A 17,607-nucleotide genomic window follows, 5' to 3' on the forward strand; every position below is an offset into this window, starting at 1 on the left:
TAGCAGCAATCTACCTGACCAAGCAAAGTGAGAAGAATAAGAGCACCACTTTGAAGCTGCCCAGCAACACCCGTTGGTGTGGTGTTGTCATCATGTTTGACAGTCTCCTGGAGAGGAAGCAGTCTCTCCAAGATATGGCCATATCACAGTCTGCCGACATGGACAACCCCATCAAGAGGATCATCCTGGATGATGTATTTTGTGAAAGTGGTAAGCAGCCTGAAACTCCTGAAACCTGTAGCCATTGCACAGATTGAGGGAGACAATGACATCCTGTCTGATGCTCAGACTCTGCTTGCAGATGTAAGAGAAGAAGTCTGTTCTGCCCTGCCCACTTCACTGTTGCTCTAAGCAGAGGAAACTGCAGTACTGAAATACATAAAACAAGTGTGAAGATACACGCCACAGCGTACATGTTGGACCCCAAGTATGCTGGCAAGAGCATCCTGTCTGGTGCAGAGATCAACAAGGCTCATGGTGTCATCACTACCGTGTCTCGCCACCTTGGCCTGTACGTTGGCAAGGTTCTTGGCAGTCTGGCGAAGAACACTTCCAAGCAAGGGCTTTGGGGTGGAGATGCAATATGACAGTCGAGCCAAAGTATCTCATCAGCCACCTGGTGGAAGGGACTTTGTGGATTTGAGGCTCTTTCCCCTGTTGCCTCCATCGTCCTCCAAATCCCACCAACATCAGTCGCCTCAGAGCGCAACTGGTCCTTGTTTTGGAACACACACACCAAAGCACGCAACAGGCTGACCAATACAAGGGTTGAAAAATTGGTGGCCATCCGGTCAAATTTGAATCTTTTTGAGTCTGACAATGAGCCATCCTCAACAAGGTTGGAAAGTGACCGCGAAGATGAGGCCTCCGAGTGTGATGTTCAAGAGGTGGACATTGAGGAGGTCCAGGGAGAAGACATGGAAGCCTGAGAGGAAGACAACCAAAGCTTTAGTTTCTAGACTATATATGTTGAAAATGTTTTTAGGAGATGCAATGGATCATTAGGGATCCTTCAATATTGCCTTTTGTTGTTCAGTGAAGTCATCCCATGTGAACCAATTTAATTAAAGTTCAATTCATAACTACATTTTTTTTTTTTTCTTTTGGAAGGATTTAATCATTTGCAATTATGTCTATTTATGAAAAGGTAAAAGGTTTATGTTTCTGTCTCCTTATGATATGGTAAATATATCCAATGCAAAAAAATATCTACATTTTTAAATGGTATTAATATTACTTTGCATATATTCCCATATTCCAGTTAATTCCCATGGAAATTTTCCACTTCTGAATATTCCCCAAACTGTGACCCTACCTGAGTTTATGCATGTGTGTGCCTGCTTCTTTCTCCACGAATACGCCGTTAATGTTGCCTTGTTTCATGTATGCTGAAAGAATCTAATAGAATTCATAATAAGCTTTCCTTTTTAATCCAGTAAGCAAAGGGACATACAGTACCTGCATGGTAAATAGGAGGAGTCTGTTCTTTTAGAGAAGAGAGAGAAGAGTTGTTCATTTGGGTACAGTATAGCAGACCTAACTTTTATATTTTTTTATTTAATTTAACTGTTTTTTGCTTATACGTTAAGCTTCATTGGGCCTATTTCACATCACCTGTAGCCTGTGACTGACTAAGATATCTGGACTGTCTAATGAACATATTCTCCAAGCAGAACAGTGAGGAGCATGAAGCCATGAAATGAAGAGCTATAGCCAGAAAGGCTTTACTGTTTGTTCTGAAACTGGTTGAGAGACTGAGATTCTCCTCCCTTCTACTCTGCTGCCTCCCACGTGGATATTAGTCCAGGAGGGGGTGGGCGAGAGAGTGGCCTGTTCTCTGGTATGCTCCACGCATGAACTGTGTTGCTGAGCAGTCAGAGGTTCTCTGAGGCCTATAGTTTGCCTGTGGCATTGTCACTCAGCCGGAGTGTGGCTGGGTTCCATAGGCTCCTCTGCTCACTTATGAGGAATTTAAGAATGGCCTAAATTGCCCTGACATTTAGAATGCTGGATTGCTGTTGCTAGATTGAAGAGAAGAGATAAGAAGAGAAGAGATAAGCCTACAGGGGCAAGACATCTTAAAAAGCAGATGTGAATACTAACTGTCTTGGGAGGGAGTTGTTATTCAGACCTGTATTCTTCTCTTCTGACTAGAATTCATCAAATTTGACTTTGTTAATCAGGAGACCTCTCCACAAATCGTTGGCATTTCAACATTGAACGTGGAGGATTGTAAAATAGCAAATATCACAAGGTGTCTTTTGGAGCCGGTGTTAACCAGGGAAGAAGCCTCCACGTGGACACTAAACCTTGTACCCTTTGACATTTAAAGGAATAATCATCTCAGAGTATCTTTTTATTTTATTTTTTTCTTCATTAGTCCGCTATAAATACAGTCCCAAAAATGTTGGCTGGTCAGCAGTCAAGCTTTCAATATATAGCACTTACAAGCAGGCAGAAATGTAGCTGGTATGACACCTTTTGGATCATACGTTGCAAAGGGTGTATTTCTGCCTTTGTGAACAGCGAGAGCTCAGATAAACATGAAATGACTCCAGGAATCGATAGAACATTGTTCAGAGATGGCAAAGTATGATATAACGTTCAACATGGGTGAATCTTTCCTTTAAGCCTGGCATCTCAAAACACATTTGGTCTATTTCAAAACACATTTGGTCTATTTCAAAACACACAAACTGAAGTGATTGTGCTACGCTAAGTATTTGATTTCTACAATGAAACATATTCTCCCACTGCCCTACGTAATTCCCCCACATTTATATAAAGTATCATTGCACTGCTATGCGCAGGATCATTATATCAAAACACAAGCCGTGTTCTCACTTTCCCAGCTGGTGTCGCACTGTTGGCAATAGCTCTTTCATTCTCAGCTTGCTCCGCAAACGCATTTCACTTCTCTCTCCAAGATGACACCTTTTGTAATGCGATATGACTTAGTGAGCAAGGCCTACAGTCTCTCCAATTACCGACAAAGAGACAGGTAATTGGAGTAAAATGGAGGCCCAAAGTTACTGGTTTTATTAAATCATCCGAAGTTGGTAGTTTTGTGCAAGACAAAATAGGCTACGCATAATAGGCTACGCATGATCGGGTTCATGGTATTGCACAATGGGCTTATTCAGATGCCTAATGGTGCATTAGATGCTCCTGGTTGTCCTCATCACCTCAACTGTCCAATGGGAACCTCCTCATTTAACAAATTTACACGCCTCTGACCTTCCAGTCACTGTTTGTTCAGTCATCGCTGTTATTTGTGAAGCATGTGTCTTAGAGCTGTGGGAGTTAAGATGGTTCCTTGGTGGCTGCACTGGATGTGCCACCATGGAAGTATAATGAATATAATGGGTGTCCCCATTCAAGTCAATGATGGCATAATGGGTGTACTGGTAGACATTTTGAGTGTACCCATGCCAGGACGTAAAAGCAGGAAGTGTACCCTTCAATCCGTGCTGTGATTTGTTGAGTCAACTCAACTGACATTACAAGAAGTACACTCAATTGCATGAGCCACATCGGTTAGCGTCTACATTACCATGGCAATCCAGCATAGTATTAGAAGGTCTCGGCCTTGCCCGCCTGTGGGGAAAACAATCTGTGGTTACCTAGGTTACCCCATTGACTCACACCAAAAACTGTCATTTTTTAAATCAGCAGCTTTTTGGCATATTTTGCGATTTTCTCTATAACAAAAAAAACGCTGACAAAGTTGTCTCTTTTGCAATGGGGAAAGTGTTTATTTTCCCCGATTTGTGGGCGTGGTAGAGGGGTGATGCTCCTTATGAGGTGAATATCGACTCGGCGTATCAGTTGATTGAAATTATTGCATTTCAATACCAGGAAGTCAATGTGACTGTACCCATGAGTTTGCCAGTCAAATTAACAGGGTTGGAGCATCCAAGCCCGTTCTATTCATTCTATTTCTATGGTGCGACCTCATATCTGTTTTGCAATAATAACCTTTTTTCCCCCCCTAGGTAAAAACCTCTACACCAATGAGTATGTTGCAATAAAATTGGTAAGTATGTGTTCTTATTTCTGTATTATTTGTGGAGTGACCCAATGAGCAGCTCTTAAAACCATACTTTGAGTGAACAGCCTATTTACATATTATTTTATTTAAAAAATATGTATGTATCTGTAAACCTGAATTTGAAAATAGTTTGTTGAAGGATAATTAATTTGAATAATGTACCTATTTAGGTGTACTTCTTATTCTTGATGTGTAGTGTATGAAAAGACCCCCTTCAACTGAAGTGTTTCCTTCTGTATTCCCTCTCCAGGAACCAATAAAGTCAAGGGCACCACAGCTGCATTTGGAGTACCGGTTTTACAAAACATTAGGCAGCACAGGTAAGACCTTCACTCTGTATACCACATATTTATCTCCATCCTCTCTCTTCCTTGCTCACTAATCACTCCAACTGACTTGAGGTCACCTCTGATTGGTGATGTTTTCTATGAAGAAAGACTGTGCCCATTCTTAACTGTCACGCAAAAGAAGAATTATCAAGCTCTCCTGTTATATCAATTTCACTGTGCCTCTGTCTGATAGGGTGAAGGCCCTCAATATTAATAAATTACTGCATGTGGGTGTGTGTGTTTCCTCTTGTTGGTTGCTCACGCAGAATACCTGAATCTCAGGACATGGTAATGTTGTGCAGGTGTACAGTCTTTTAGTGGTTCTCCGTGTTGTGGTTTAATGATTGGAACGGTTGCCTGGGAAAGAGCTTGAGATATCTTTCTCTTACACATACATTACCTCTCCCTCACATACACAACCAGTCACACTTCAGTCAGTGAACTTCCTACACACTTGTCAGTCTCCTAGCTCAGGTACAGAAAGTAGCACTAGTCCTGTGGTGTTGATGAGACACCTGCAGAACCTCTGCGGGAGGCGACACGTTGCCATGTTGTCTCCCTGAATACGCTGCAGAGTGTGCTGTCACTTCCCTTTAACAGTTACACTATTTTACCAAGCACACCCAATTGTTTAAAAAATATATATATATGGCAAATTTGGCTGTAGTTGTCTTTTTTATATTATCTTTTGATAAGTTTGATTGTGATGGTAATCACCTTTACTACTTTTCTGAACAGTAGTCCAGTTCTATATGGGATGACTGCTTTCTGCTTGAAACCCCCCATTCACTGAAGACAATCACAGGAAGTGCAGTCTGTTCACACTTGCACAGCTGTTGTGACACAGCTTCCTGTGTTACCTTTGCATGTGGGTCATTGACAGGACCAGTGTTTAGACGGAGATAATGTCAGTGTTGTGGGAAGGGAGATGTACATCTCAAATATAAGATCTTGCATAGGTGGGTTCTGGCCATTTCCTCTTGGGCAGTGTTGGCTAAGCAAGTGTCATTAATCAATGAACTAATAAATCCATCAATGGGTACATCAGAGTTGTATCAGTCACATTTTTAATACAAAGTCAGGGTTGAAACAAAAGTTAGCTAAGCAGGCTGAGAATAGACATTTCCTAGGCGCAATATGTAGAAATCCCCCTGCCATTACCTGGTTGATAAAATTCAATCATGTTCACCTAATTTCAGTTTGTGTCCAAACGAGAATCATTGTATGATCTAAACAGCTGTGAAATGGCTTTGCAATAACCAAAAATATATATTTTTTAGTAATTTTGAAGCTTGTGTACAAAACCGAAAGTAAAAAGACACGAGCGGATAATATCCGTATGCTGTATATTTGACGGTGATATGTGGTTCACTCATCTAGCTATCTTAAGGTGAATGCACTTACTGTATGTCCCTCTGGATAAGCACACCTGATAAATGTCAAATGTTAATGTTTTGCGTACAGATCTCATATTACTGTATTGAATTTATTTATTAAAACAATTATTATATAGATGTCACACATTTCTAATTTGTACAGTTTATTTAAAATGGACTTATTTGTTACATTTGACTGTGTAAAACCGAGCAGTACTACTTATTTCTCTGTGTGAGGCGAATATATATATATATATATATATATATATATATATATATATATACACACACACATATATACAGTGCCTTGCGAAAGTATTTGGCCCCCTTGAACTTTGCGACCTTTTGCCACATTTCAGGCTTCAAACGTAAAGATATAAAACTGTATTTTTTTGTGAAGAATCAACAACAAGTGGGACACAATCATGAAGTGGAACGACATTTATTGGACATTTCAAACTTTTTTAACAAATCAAAAACTGAAAAATTGGGCGTGCAAAATTATTCAGCCCCCTTAAGTTAATACTTTGTAGCGCCACCTTTTGCTGCGATTACAGCTGTAAGTCGCTTGGGGTATGTCTCTATCAGTTTTGCACATCGAGAGACTGACATTTTTCCCATTCCTCCTTGCAAAACAGCTCGAGCTCAGTGAGGTTGGATGGAGAGCATTTGTGAACAGCAGTTTTCAGTTCTTTCCACAGATTCTCGATTGGATTCAGGTCTGGACTTTGACTTGGCCATTCTAACACCTGGATATGTTTATTTTTGAACCATTCCATTGTAGATTTTGCTTTATGTTTTGGATCATTGTCTTGTTGGAAGATAAATCTACGTCCCAGTCTCAGGTCTTTTGCAGACTCCATCAGGTTTTCTTCCAGAATGGTCCTGTATTTGGCTCCATCCATCTTCCCATCAATTGTAATCATTTTCCCTGTCCCTGCTGAAGAAAAGCAGGCCCAAACCATGATGCTGCCACCACCATGTTTGACAGTGGGGATGGTGTGTTCAGCTGTGTTGCTTTTACGCCAAACATAACGTTTTGCATTGTTGCCAAAAAGTTCAATTTTGGTTTCATCTGACCAGAGCACCTTCTTCCACATGTTTGGTGTGTCTCCCAGGTGGCTTGTGGCAAACTTTAAACAACACTTTTTATGGATATCTTTAAGAAATGGCTTTCTTCTTGCCACTCTTCCATAAAGGCCAGATGTGTGCAATATACAACTGATTGTTGTCCTATGGACAGAGTCTCCCACCTCAGCTGTAGATCTCTGCAGTTCATCCAGAGTGATCATGGGCCTCTTGGCTGCATCTCTGATCAGTCTTCTCCTTGTATGAGCTGAAAGTTTAGAGGGACGGCCAGGTCTTGGTAGATTTGCAGTGGTCTGATACTCCTTCAATTTCAATATTATCGCTTGCACAGTGCTCCTTGGGATGTTTAAAACTTGGGAAATCTTTTTGTATCCAAATCCGGCTTTAAACTTCTTCACAACAGTATCTCGGACCTGCCTGGTGTGTTCCTTGTTCTTCATGATGCTCTCTGCGCTTTTAACGGACCTCTGAGACTATCACAGTGCAGGTGCATTTATACAGAGAATTGATTACACACAGGTGGATTGTATTTATCGTCATTTAGGTCAACATTGGATCATTCAGAGATCCTCACTGAACTTCTGGAGAGAGTTTGCTGCACTGAAAGTAAAGGGGCTGAATAATTTTGCACGCCCAATTTTTCAGTTTTTGATTTGTTAAAAAAGTTTGAAATATCCAATAAATGTCGTTCCACTTCATGATTGTGTCCCACTTGTTGTTGATTCTTCACAAAAAAATACAGTTTTATATCTTTATGTTTGAAGCCTGAAATGTGGCAAAAGGTCGCAAAGTTCAAGGGGGCCAAATACTTTCGCAAGGCACTGTATATATATATATATATATATCATCTTAATTATAGACAAAAAAAATGTGCTTCATATGTTCAGGGGGGGTTCCTAACAAAAGTAGTCATTTTTGTTTATGTACAGTGTACTGAAATTGTAGTCCATTTTCAAAATGTATTTGTGAACTAAAATGGATATACATTTATCAACCGCTAGACTACAATTGTATTTGCTCAATGTTTTTTATTGTACTTATAGTTTGTGCCATTTCCAATTGAATTAGAAATTTCAATTCTTGAATTCACTCATGAAGTGGAGAATTTACATTAGAATATATTTTTGCCATTACCAGAATCATATTACAGGATTATACATCATGTGTATGACTGTATTGACAGATACAGTTGATGTTGGAAGTTTACATACAGTTAGGTTGGAGTCATTAAAACTTGTTTTTCAACCACTCCACACATTTTTTTTGTTAACACACTAGTTTTGGCAAGTCGGTTAGGAGATCTACATTGTGCATGACTCAAGTAATTTTTCCAACAACTATTTATAGACAGATTATTTAACATATAATTCACTGTATCAAAATTCTAGTGGGTCAGAAGTTAACATACACTAAGTTGACTGTGCCTTTTAAACAGCTTGGAAAATTCCAGAAAATTATGTTATGGCTTTAGAAGTTTCTGAAATGCTGTGACATCATTTGAGTCAATTGGAGGTGTACCTTTTGGATGTATTTCAAGACATACCTTCAAACTCAGTGCCTCTTTGCTTGACATGGGAAAATCAAAAGAAATCAGCCAAGACCTCAGAAAAAAAATTGTAGACCTCCACAAGTCTGGTTCCTCCTTGGGAGCAATTTCCAAACGCCTGAAGGTACCACGTTCATCTGTACAAACAATAGTACGCAAGTATAAACACCTTGGGACCACGCAGCCATCATACTGCTCAGGAAGGAGACGCGTTCTGTCTCCTAGAGATGAACGTACTTTGTTGCGAAAAGTGCAAATCAATCCCAGAACAATAGCAAAGGACCTTGTGAATATGCTGGTGGAAACAGGTACAAAAGTATCTATATCCACAGTAAAATGAGTCCTATATCCCCATAACAAAGGCCGATCAGCAAGGAAGAAGTCACTGCTACAAAACTGCCATAAAAAAAACAGACTATGGTATTCAACTGCACATGGGGACAAAGATCGTACTTTTTGGAGAAATGTCCTCTGGTCTGATGAAACAAAAATAGAACTGTTTGGCCATGATCACCATCGTTATGTTTGGAAGAAAAAGGGGGAGGTTTGCAAGGCAAAGAACACCATCTGAACTGAAGCACGGTGGTGGCAGCATCATGTTGTGGGGGTGCTTTGCTGCAGGATGGACTGGTGCACTTCACAAACTAGATGGCATCATGAGGTAGGAAAATTGTGCATATATTGAACCACTAACAAAAGTTTTGTCCGTGGTGCTGAACGCACAGTGTACTTTCCCTCAGTGTAGTTCATTGCGTTTTAATAATAAAAATACCTACCAAAAGGAGAACATGGATGTGGTTTATTTCTGTGCATGTTAAAAAGTAAAATAAGTAGCATATCTGGACGGATTTACAGTAGGTATACAGTTGAAGTCGAAGTTTACATACACCTTAGCCAAAGACATTTTCACTCAGTTTTTCGTAATCCCTGACATTTAATCCTTGTAAGAATTCCCTGTCTTAGGTCAGTTAGGATCACCACTTTATTTTAAGAATGTGAAATGTCAGAATAATTTCAGCTTTTATTTCTTTCATCACATTCCCAGGTCAGCAGTTTACATACACTCAATTAGTGTTTGGTAGCATTGCCTTTTAAATGGTTTAACTAGGGTCAAATGTTTTGTGTAGCCTTCCACAAGCTTCCCACAGTAAATTGGGTGAATTTTGGCCCATTCCTCCTGACAGAGCCGGTGTAACTGAGTCAGGTTTGTAGGCCTCCTTGCTCACACACCCCTTTTCATTTCTGCCAACAAATTGTCTATAGCATTGAGGTCAGGGCTTTGTGATGGCCACTCCAATACCTTGACTTTGTTGTCCTTAACAAGCCGTTTTGCTACAACTTTGGAAGTATGCTTGGGGTCATTGTCCGTTTGGAAGACCCATTTGCGACCAAGCTTTAACATCCTACTGATGTCTTGAGATGTTGGTATGCACAAAAACACAAGAGAGCTCTACATTACATTTAAACTACTCAATCAGTGTGAGGAGTGAATTCTCTGATGGGCATTGACTAGAGCAGTGAAGTCAGGTGTAGTTTCTGACGTCGCTATGCGCAGGATTGCTGAAAGGTGAGAGTCAGTAAGAGATGTTCTGTGCCTTGGCTTATTATATTTCATCACTGAAAAATGTCTGATCACATATGTAGGTTGACCCAAACAGTACAAACATATTCTGAGCATGACTCCTAATCTTCTGAAAGTTTTGTTCGGGAGATGCATAGAACCTCGTCAGTGACATTGTTTGGAATAGTTCTCCAATCACTGCATCTGACTGAAGATTGATAAGCTCAAGTTGCATGTTAGTGGGAATGTTATCCACATTATAGGTGAAAGGAGAGGAAACCAACAGCACGTCATTTTCCAACGCTTTAAAATCGTCAAACGACGAGAACTGACCGTTCAAAGCACGCAGCAGCGATGTATACTTCTCCCGCTGGTCATCTGATAGGGAACAGACTACTGGTGTCAGAAGGTGGGTTATTGTTGCCTTCTACTTGGCGGGTCAGAAGTAATTTTCCCTTGAAGGCTTTGAGAAGGCTGTACATCTGATGTGCAAAAAGGCCCTTCTCTTGTGGTTTGGAATTCACTTCATTCATGAGGGCCATGATGTCCACGGTGAAGGCAAAATCAACCAACTTTATTTTATCTTGCAGTTGAGGGAAACCCACATTTTCCTTTCATTAGCAATCTCCAACCTCAGGTCCCACACCTTTTTAAGTACCTTCCTCAAAGCCATTTCACGTTTGTGTGGTAGGGGAGATCTGCATGGCCCGACTCTCTTCCAACAGTGAGACAAACTGCCTGTGGTTTTTAAGAATTTGCTCTTATGAAGTTTACAACTTTAGTGACTGTCCACAACATGGCTCATTTTCAAGGCACATTTACAGAGCACCTCCTGATGAATAATGCAATGCAGGAAAAACATTTTCTGATCTGGTTTCAGCTCCGATCTTGTATCCTTTTGAAAAGGCTAATGTTTTTTCCAGTCATGTTTGGGCACCCATCAGTGGTCACACTGGATAACTTTATAAAACTCAGTCCCAGCTTTGCCACACACTTATTGACCACCTCCAATAAATATTTCCCTGTGGTTGTGTTCTTCATTGACTACACTGAAGCAAGCTCCTCTGTAATTTAAAAGTCTGGGGTTATGCCTCGTAAGAATATCAACAACTGCGCTGTGTCACGTGCATCACTGCTCTCATTCAGGGCCAAGGAGAAATAGGTGAAATCCTTTACCTTGTCTTTCACCTGTTCCATATTCTCTGTGACGTCCTCAACACGCCGTGTCACTGTTTGTCTTGACAGGGAAACATTTTCAAACAGCTCTTTCTTGTCGGGGGAAAGTATTGCTGCAGAGTTGATTTAAACATTCTTTAATGAATTCACCTTCAGCGACTGGCTTGATTATCTTTAGCAATTTTGTGGGACAGAACCTAGCTAGCTCTCGCAATTCCGTCAATTGCTGAATGCAGTTTTGTGAAAAGTCCTTGCTCTACTCTGCTCAGAATACATTCCTATATTTCTCTGCATGCCTTGTCGGGACAAGTTGTAGTTTCAAGACAGCGATGCTCTCTTTTCACACTAAGCACACAGTTTCCCTGATACCTCAATAAAGAAATATTTCGATGTCCACTCTTTCTGGAACACCCTACATTCGTCTACTTTTCTTAGTCTAGCTCAGGCCTGATGAGTTTGTCTAAACAGTGACTTGAGCCGCCTGAGATTTAATTCAAATTGGAATTAGTGGTTTCGTTGGGGCTAATATTGAATTATTGGTATTGACCTAACATTGGAATTCAGAGGAATTGAATATGTTGAATTTACAGGGAGAGCGAATTCAATTAGAATTGAGTTTGTGGAATTGACCCTAACCCTGATGCGCGTATACCAATGGTACTTGACTCAGAGCTGACTAGCATTCAAGAAGTATTCAGACTCCTAATTCTAACACAGATTAAATTGTTTTTTTCCCTCTTCAATCGACACAATACCCCATAATGACAAAGAAAAAACAATTTTGCCAATCAGGTCAAGATCAGGACGAAGGATGCATGTTAACGGCCGGTATAAACAGCTTCTGAAAGTTGTACGTATTCAGAGCAAAGAGACAGGATTTTGTCAAAGCACAGATCTGGAGAAGGGAACCAAAAAAAATCCTGCAGCATTGAAGGTCCCCAAGAACACAGTGGCCTCTTCTCTGTTTACACTTACAAGGTCTGATCACTATCAGATCACAATGTCTGTTTATACCTGGTTCTACACTGAACAAAAATATAAACGCAACATGTAAAGTGTTGGTCCCATGTTTCATGAGCTGAAATAAAACATCCTAGAAATGTTACACACAAAAAGCTTATTTCTCTCAAATGTTGTGCATAAGTTTGTTTACATCCTTGTTTGTGAGCATTTCTCCTTTGCCAAGATAATCTATCCACCTGACAGGTGTGGCATATCAAGAAGTTGATGAAACCGCATGATCGTTACACATGTGCACTTTGTGTTGGGAACAATGAAGGCCACACTCAAATGTGCAGTTTTGTCACACAACACAATGCCACAGATGTCTCAAGTGAGGGAGCATGTAACTGGCATGCTGACTGCAGGAATGTCTAACGGAGCTGTTGCCAGAAACTTGAATGTACATTTCTTTACCATAAGCCGCCTCCAATTTTGCTTTAGAGAATTTGGCAGTACATCCAATCGGCCTCACAACCGCTGACCACGTGTAACCATGCCAGCCCAGGACCTCCACATCTGACGCGGAATCGTCCTGGGGGGGTGAACAGGTTTTGATTGGCTGGGCATGGCTCCCCAGTGAGTGGGCCTATTCCCTTCCAGGCTCACCCATGGCTGCGCACCTGCGCAGTGATCTGAAATCCATTAGAGCCTAATGAATTTATTTAAATTCAAATCGACTGATTTCCTTATGAACTGTAACTCAGTAAAGTCTTTGAAATTGTTGCATGTTGCGTTTTACTTTTTTGTTCATTTATAGAACAATTATTGCTTTTAAAAAAGACGAGCCATCGTTATTTATGGGCCAGAAAAGCTCCTATTAACACTGACGAGCTTGCTAGAACGCTTTATTGTAGTCCACCCACGAGGCCCCTATTTGCACTGGAGGAAGCTTAATATAGACTAGCCGCCGAGGCTGCTATTTACACTGACCAGCCTGCAAGGAACCTTTTTTATGCCGATTTTACACCTGATCAGCCTCCAAGGAGCCTTGCACATAGACCAACCTCTGCAGGTTTCGGGTGAAACTGCTAGCTTTGAGGCCCACCAGCCTTGGTAAGGTTTCTAAGTAGACTGACCAGCCTGGGAGGAGCCTGCATTGTGTTAATTAAATGCAATTATCTATCAAATAGGCTTGGGGTATATACCATATGGTATTTAGAAATAGCCACGGATTGGTTTTTCAATACCGTGAATACTATTGAAACCAGTTCTTTGATATTAATATTTGTAGCTACTTAAATCAAATTTATTTGTCACATACACATGGTTAGCAGATGTTAATGCAAGTGTAGCGAAATGCTTGTGCTTCTAGTTCCGACAATGCAGTAATAACCAATGAGTAATCTAACATTTCCAAAACTACTACCTTATACACACAAGTGTAAAGGGATAAAGAATATGTACATAAAGATATGTGAATGAGTGATGGTACAGAACGGAATAGGCAAGATGCAGTAGATGGTATCGAGTACAGTATATACATATGAGATGAGTAATGTAGGGTATGTAAACATAAAGTGGCATAGTTTAAAGTGGCTAGTGATACATGTATTACATAAAGATGCAGTAGATGATATAGAGTACAGTATATGCATATGAGATGAGTAATGTAGGGTATGTAAACATTTTATATTAAGTAGCATTGTTTAAAGTGGCTAGTGATAGATTTCACATCAATTTCCATCAATTCCCATTATTAAAGTGGCTGGAGTTGAGTTAGTGGTGGCTGCTTAACAGTCTGAAGGCCTTGAGATAGAAGCTGTTTTTCAGTCTCTCGGTCCCAGCTTTGATGCACCTGTACTGACCTCGCCTTCTGGATGATAACGGGGTGAACAGGCAGTGGCTCGGATGGTTGTTGTCCTTGATGAACTTTATGGCCTTCCTGTGACATCGGGTGGTGTAGGTGTCCTGGAGGGCAGGAAGTTTGACCCGGTGATGCGTTGTGCAGACCTCACTACCCTCTGGAGAACCTTACGGTTGTGGGCGGAGCAGTTGCCGTACCAGGCGGTGATACAGCCCGACAGGATGCTCTCGATTGTGCATCTGTAGAAGTTTGTGAGTGCTTTTGGTGACAAGCCAAATTTCTTCAGCCTCCTGAGGTTGAAGAGGCGCTGCTGCGCCTTCTTCACCACGCTGTCTGTGTGGGTGGACCAATTCAGTTTGTCTGTGTGGGTGGACCAATTCAGTTTGTCTGTGTGGGTGGACCAATTCAGTTTGTCTGTGTGAGTGGACCAAAGTAAATACCTGCCGTCGACTTGTGCAATATGTTAGATAAAGTAGATCACGTTCTTCTTTTCACCCGTCACATTATTTTACATTATGAAGCTTACTGTAGTTCCCCAGAAAAGTTGAGCCCAACCACGTGTTTGTTTGTAAATAGCACAACTGGAGAAAGCTGGAGAAAGCAGGTGAGTCCAGCTGGGTATTGACAGGGGTCGCATTTTATATTGAAAGTCAAGTGTTTTTTTTACTTCAATAGAGTGATCAGCAACTTTAGTTTACCTTCAGAGAATACGTTAATGCTACACATTCGGCAGAAAATAGCTTATTTTTCATCAGATGACAACAGAAGTGCAATGCTATTTGACTGACAGCCACACGAGTAGGCTAAATGAGCTTCTAATGAAAAATCAAGGTATTTATTTTGCTAAACCTAATGCATGGCCATCATATTTCTGTTCATCATAGAATGTAGCCAGCTACATATCCTAATGTTTTTCTTCAAGTTAATCTAGCATTTTTACCAGAGAAACGTAGTTACACATAAATTAGAGCGCTGTCTAATGATAAAATACCCATCCGTGAATTCTCATCTGAGTGGAGAAATGCAATTGAAGCACAAAATGAGTTTGATCCCGAGCAGAAATTACAATAAGAAGCAGTTTTACAAAACCCTTTGGATGAGTTATCTGTACAGATGCCGCTGCTATCTTTTGATTTCCTTGCTGTTTTTTTCTCCTCTCCGTTCTCGGCCCATCTGCTCTCTGCTCCTCCCCCGTCTTCTCCGAGCAGGCAGGCCCATTGCTCTATCGACTCCAGACTCCACACAGAGACAGCTTGTACACATGCTCCTCCAGAGCCAGCACTGTTCATTTGCACAATGTCTCTCGTTCACATTTGCTTGTGAATGTCCAAACTCACCAAAAATGACATTCGATAGCTCCTACATTATATATGTATACCTTTATCTGCAAGATTGCCTGTCTTTGCACTCGTTAGCATATTTAGCTAGCAGATTCCATGGAAGATTGCTGTTGTGCTAATTTGGTTAACATTCTGGTAATGGAGCCCAATGGGCTTTCTTTTTGCGTTTTTGGCACCCTCTTGTGTACTAAGCCGGTAATACTGCAAATCCCGGAGTGAGAGAAGGATGGTATGAAGATGTGAAAATCTGGATTACCGCCCAACCCTACTATCTAACCAGCCTGGTAAATTGCAGTTTGCGATTAGAACATTGCTTCAGAGAAAATAGGTAGCTAAGAAGTTTGTAACCGTTGTAGCTGTTCTTGCTGCATCATCTAGTTAGATGAAAAAACATCCAAATAGCAGCCATATGCAGCTAGCTAGCAAGCTAAGTTAGCTCATTTGAAAATGTGTAACCAGCAAAGCAGCTAGCTAATCGACAGAGTGTAAAAAACATTACATAGACTGACCAGGTGAAAGCTGTGATACCTTATTTGATGTGTTCTGTTCAATCCACTTCAATCAGTGCAGATAAAGGGGGAAGACCAGGTTTTGAAGGACTTTTAAGCCTTGAGACAATTGAGACATGGATTGTGTATGTGTGTCGTTCAGAGGGTGAATGGTGTCCCTTGCTGTCCCTCCATCTGCAATTTGAATTTGATTGGCTGAGGGGAAAGAATGGGCGGAGTTGCATTAATGTCAGCATGTGAGGTAGTACAGCCTCACATGCACGACCCAAGGCACTTTTAATGACTTGTCTTGTGTTTTGATGTGGTCCATGTTACAAAACAATTCTGAAAATGTACCCGTCACTACAGACCATCACAATGGTGTGTGTGTGTGACACCAGATGCCCGGCACAGTACATTGGCTCAGCTCAAAGGCCTTTCTTTATGAGATGAATGAGTAGTAAGTGGAAAGGGTCCATGGTGTGCCAACCACCATGCCATCTGGGTATGATCATGGCTGAGAGGACTTAACCGGTTTGACACAGTTTAGCAGATGACCAGGCAACTCCGATATACAAAGTGTTTTTTTCTCAAAGTTGCCCGGATGTCACGTGTCCTACTTATATCAGTACACTCAACCTAATCATTACGAAACTTCTATTAGATCAAATAAGCCACACATAGCAAATAATCCATTAAAAACGTCCACTCCAAATCTTTTTCAGCAAATTTGACAGTCAAGCCATTACAATTTTTTATTTTTGTCACCTGCTGAAGAAAACCAATTTTGGACCCAGTTATCCCTCTCGTTTATCTCTTCTTCTCTGTCTAGCCTCAATCCTTATACCCCCCTTAGCCTTCCCCGTCAGTGGGGGAGAAGAAGTCAAAAATGGAGACACTAGTGGTAGGGAGAGCTAAATTAGAGCTAGTGAATGATTTGTCAGTGGGCGTTTTTTTTTCTTCACAGGACCGCCTGTGTGCAACAACTTCCGAATGATATAATTGGGTGTTATAGTAAAGACCATAGGTGGCTCATGAGTTTCAAGTTTGGGGAAGCTTTCAATTTAACCTTCCATTTCTACCTACCTGCGTGTCATTTATGAATATTTTCAATTCAATGTTTTTATTCCTCAATCTTTGTCACATGGTTAATCATAAAGATCAGAATTTAAACAATAAAGTAAAAATTTGACTAAAATTTTACGAATGCTAGAGCACCAGCCTCAGCCATAATGGACACATTAATAAACCGTACATAATACATAGAAAAATAGTAGAAAATATCCTGATGAAAGAACCTGCATTTTCAATCACAATCTCTCTTTCCACCAGTCTATCTGTCTTGACTTGAGCAATCACTAGTGAAGTGTAACATTGTATCAACTAGCCTATTCCTGGCCCCTCAGAGTTTCCTGTGCCAGTGAGCTTGGGACAGACAGCGCTTTTTTAAAAAATGTAATCACTGGGTATATGGGGTCATCAGATCATGATAAACAGACTTCGTTTACTTACTATGTGAGGTTAAGTAAAGAAATGACTGAGAAGCTCAGCTTATTAGTGGTGGATGTGGTGAGTTAAGACTCAGACATCCCCAAATTTGCGCTTTCCTATGTTGGCGCACAGCAAGCCAGGTAGGCCTACTTCTAAGCGTGCTCAGGCATGGTCCTTCAACGTTATCAGGACAGAGAAACCAGTCACACACCAGTCACACACGTTATCAGGACAGAGAAACCAGTCACACACTCATTGCTCACACGGAGCACTCCAAACAAAAGACAATGGAGAAAAAAAAAAATGGACGAAACTCGTAAATGAGGGTGTTGAAATCATCTCAAACTCATGAAC

At 40.8% G+C, this 17,607-nt stretch overlaps 1 protein-coding gene across 7 annotated transcripts in view; it reads left to right on the top strand.

Moving 5' to 3' along the window:
- The window catches only part of LOC110522465 (casein kinase I), a 59,710-nt gene that overhangs the window by 18,674 nt on the left and 23,429 nt on the right, over nt 1–17,607 (top strand). For all 7 annotated transcript variants that reach the window (XM_036977206.2, XM_090230685.1, XM_090230697.1 and 4 more), the window contains exons 4-5: nt 3,996–4,036; nt 4,302–4,371. In XM_036977206.2, the coding sequence (XP_036833101.1) occupies nt 3,996–4,036; nt 4,302–4,371 (111 nt within the window). The remainder of the gene's footprint in view (nt 1–3,995; nt 4,037–4,301; nt 4,372–17,607) is intronic.

Source organism: Oncorhynchus mykiss, chromosome 1 (assembly GCF_057628025.1).
Source record: "Oncorhynchus mykiss isolate SJ-2025 chromosome 1, ASM5762802v1, whole genome shotgun sequence".
Taxonomy (NCBI): domain Eukaryota; kingdom Metazoa; phylum Chordata; class Actinopteri; order Salmoniformes; family Salmonidae; genus Oncorhynchus; species Oncorhynchus mykiss.